Source organism: Sinocyclocheilus grahami, unplaced genomic scaffold (assembly GCF_001515645.1).
Source record: "Sinocyclocheilus grahami isolate Dianchi unplaced genomic scaffold, SAMN03320097.WGS_v1.1 scaffold187.1, whole genome shotgun sequence".
Lineage (NCBI taxonomy): Eukaryota > Metazoa > Chordata > Actinopteri > Cypriniformes > Cyprinidae > Sinocyclocheilus > Sinocyclocheilus grahami.
The window spans coordinates 1,420,337-1,422,836 of record NW_015505366.1 but is presented as its reverse complement, the minus strand read 5'-3'; the positions used below and the strand labels follow the sequence as shown (position 1 = coordinate 1,422,836).

General features: G+C 48.9%; 1 protein-coding gene across 1 annotated transcript in view; it reads left to right on the top strand.

Moving 5' to 3' along the window:
- Positions 1-2,500, top strand: part of LOC107594623 (cell surface glycoprotein 1-like) — a 7,312-nt gene that overhangs the window by 4,284 nt on the left and 528 nt on the right. The window contains exons 2-4 of the mRNA XM_016284742.1: positions 25-936; positions 2,003-2,038; positions 2,299-2,500. The exon at positions 2,299-2,500 is cut by the window's right edge and continues 528 nt beyond it. Coding sequence (XP_016140228.1) covers positions 25-936; positions 2,003-2,038; positions 2,299-2,348 — 998 coding nt within the window. The 3' untranslated portion in view covers positions 2,349-2,500. The remainder of the gene's footprint in view (positions 1-24; positions 937-2,002; positions 2,039-2,298) is intronic.

Here is a 2,500-nt window from a genome sequence, read left to right as displayed (position 1 = left end):
CTCCCTGCTTGTATTTTTTGCCAGTCTCTCGTAATGGGCTTGTAGCAGAAGACAGCGAGACTGTCTCGGATCAGATGCAGCTGCCAGTTCAAAGCGCTCTGCCGGATGAGCTGGGTCCCGGACCGGGCGAGACGGTGGAAGATGTCCAGTCTGAGGCTTCAGAAGCAGAGCAGACAACGGTCAGCGCTAGTGATGCTCCTCTGGAGGAGAGAGATCCAGCAGACGTTCCTGAAACATCGAGCCCTGAAGCTCCTGCTGAAGAGCATGCTGCGTCAGAACCCAGTGACACTACGCCTGCAGAACCCTCTCTAGCTGTGGAACCAGCATCAGATCTCACCAGCACTCCAGAACCCAAGCCGGCTGAGCTAACAGCAGCTCCAGAAGCCCCATCAGACGTGAGCTCGGAGCCCACACTGGAGCAAGCAGACACAGTTCCTGAAGCGAAGCCAACCGCAGCTCCAGAACCAGGTCCAGTGGAGCTTCCCCTGAATGTAGAGTCCACTCCAGCACCAGAACCCACTCCAGAGGAACCCGACCCGAATGTAGAATCAGCTCTACCTGCACCTCCAGAACCCATTCCAGCCGAAGTAAGCCCTGCTCCAGAACTCACTGTGTCTGAACCGGTCCCGAGTGCAGAACCAGCTCCTGCTGAGGATCTGACTGTGTCTCCAGAACACGCTGCAGTGGAACCAAGCCCAGCTCCAGAACCCACGGCTGAGGAACCGAGTCCAGCTCCAGAACCTACGGCTGAGGAACCGAGTCCAGCTCCAGAACCCACGGCTGAGGAACCGAGTCCAGCTCCAGAACCCACGGCTGAGGAACCGAGTCCAGCTCCAGAACCCACAGCTGAGGAACCGAGTCCAGCCCAAGCGACTGAGGCAGCAGTGATCTCACAGTCTGCAGAGGAGAAAGAGACCGACGCAGTCGCTCCAGAGGGTAATGCATGGGAACATGGGCAGATCAGCTCTAGACACTGTCTGGGTCAGAAATCCAGAAATGAGCTCTAATTAATAACACATCTGCAGAAACAACCTCTACTTTTAAATGATGTTTCTGATCATTTTGGAACAAAGCATCAGATGACAGGATGCTTGAGCAGTAAAATAAAGCTCTGGTCACTACACACACTGTAGTAAGGCAGTGCATAACTGATGCTGGGTAACAGAACAGAGATTGAGTAGAGTTCACTGCAGTCTAGACAAAGACATTACAGTATGACCCACCAGCACACTGAACATCTGCACCGTGCACAACAGCCTCGATGCTTCGTCACTGTTTGTGTTGCGCCAGAAACCACAATAATCTTGCTCTCTGTTGCCTCAGATTATGTCAGATGAGCGCTTCGCATGTCCTGTGATGACGGCAGCGGTTTGAGACACACGGCGCTGGGCCGTGCCACAGTACTGCTTAACACAAGCTTGAATGGAAATCAGTATTCATATTTTGATTCTGATACAACCATTTGTTTGAAATATGAGCAGGTGTGTGAGAGTGAGACACTGAATTCACTACATGCGTGTTTGTGTTTTTTTCCCCGCTTATTTGGGCTGACTGTTATTGTTTTGACGCTCACAGACACTCTGACTAACACCACACGTAGAAGAACAACAGACTTACTGCAGGTGAAGATCTCAAACCAAACGTCTCTGTGAAACACCTGAAGACTGGTCTCCCGGTTAGGGTTAGTTAGGGTCAGTGTAGCAGGTTTAGTTACAGAGACAGACGGGCGAATGTCACTGACTTCTTAAAGATCTGACTGAAGATCTGAAGATTATTGATCATTCAGAGCACATGTAGTGCACCAGAGATGCAGTATGGTGCATATGTATATTCCAGTTTATGAAAATATAATATTAAAGATATGCAAACAAGTATAAAACAGCACAGCATCAGCTCGACACGCGTCTTTACAGAATCGGAATGGTTCTGATGTATATTGTGCTGAAACGGTTGCTGCTGCTGACGGACAGAAATCAGCAGCATGTTTCTTGTGTGTTTGCAGGAGCCGCCGGTGAGGAGAGCGCAGCAGATGCAGCTGGTGAGACGCTCCTGCAGGGGTCAGAGGTCAAACCCTCAAACTGCAGTTTTCAGATCATTGTCTTCACACTACAGCCAATGATTTCTGCTAAAAATATATGCAGATGAATGAGCATATCTAAAGCCATTGATATGGAATAGTTTCCTCATCAGTATGTGGGTCTGAGTTATGTGGGTCTCATTTGTATATCAGGAAACTGTTTTGTTTTGAATGAAATAAGCACAAGCTCTTTCGTGCTAACCTTTATGTTTGTGTTGCAGTGGTCGGTGAAGATGGAGCTGATCTGAAATCCACAGAACCTGCAGATTGATGGCAGTGTGATGCTGTAAGACGTGCCTTTTATTTCAGTAGACATGAGGGTTTGGGCTTCACATAAGTTTGTACATAAATTAGTGTTTCTAAGTAGCGTTAGCATCATTAGCATTGTTGTTAAAAGCCACAGAAATGCCTCTGAGAGCGCGG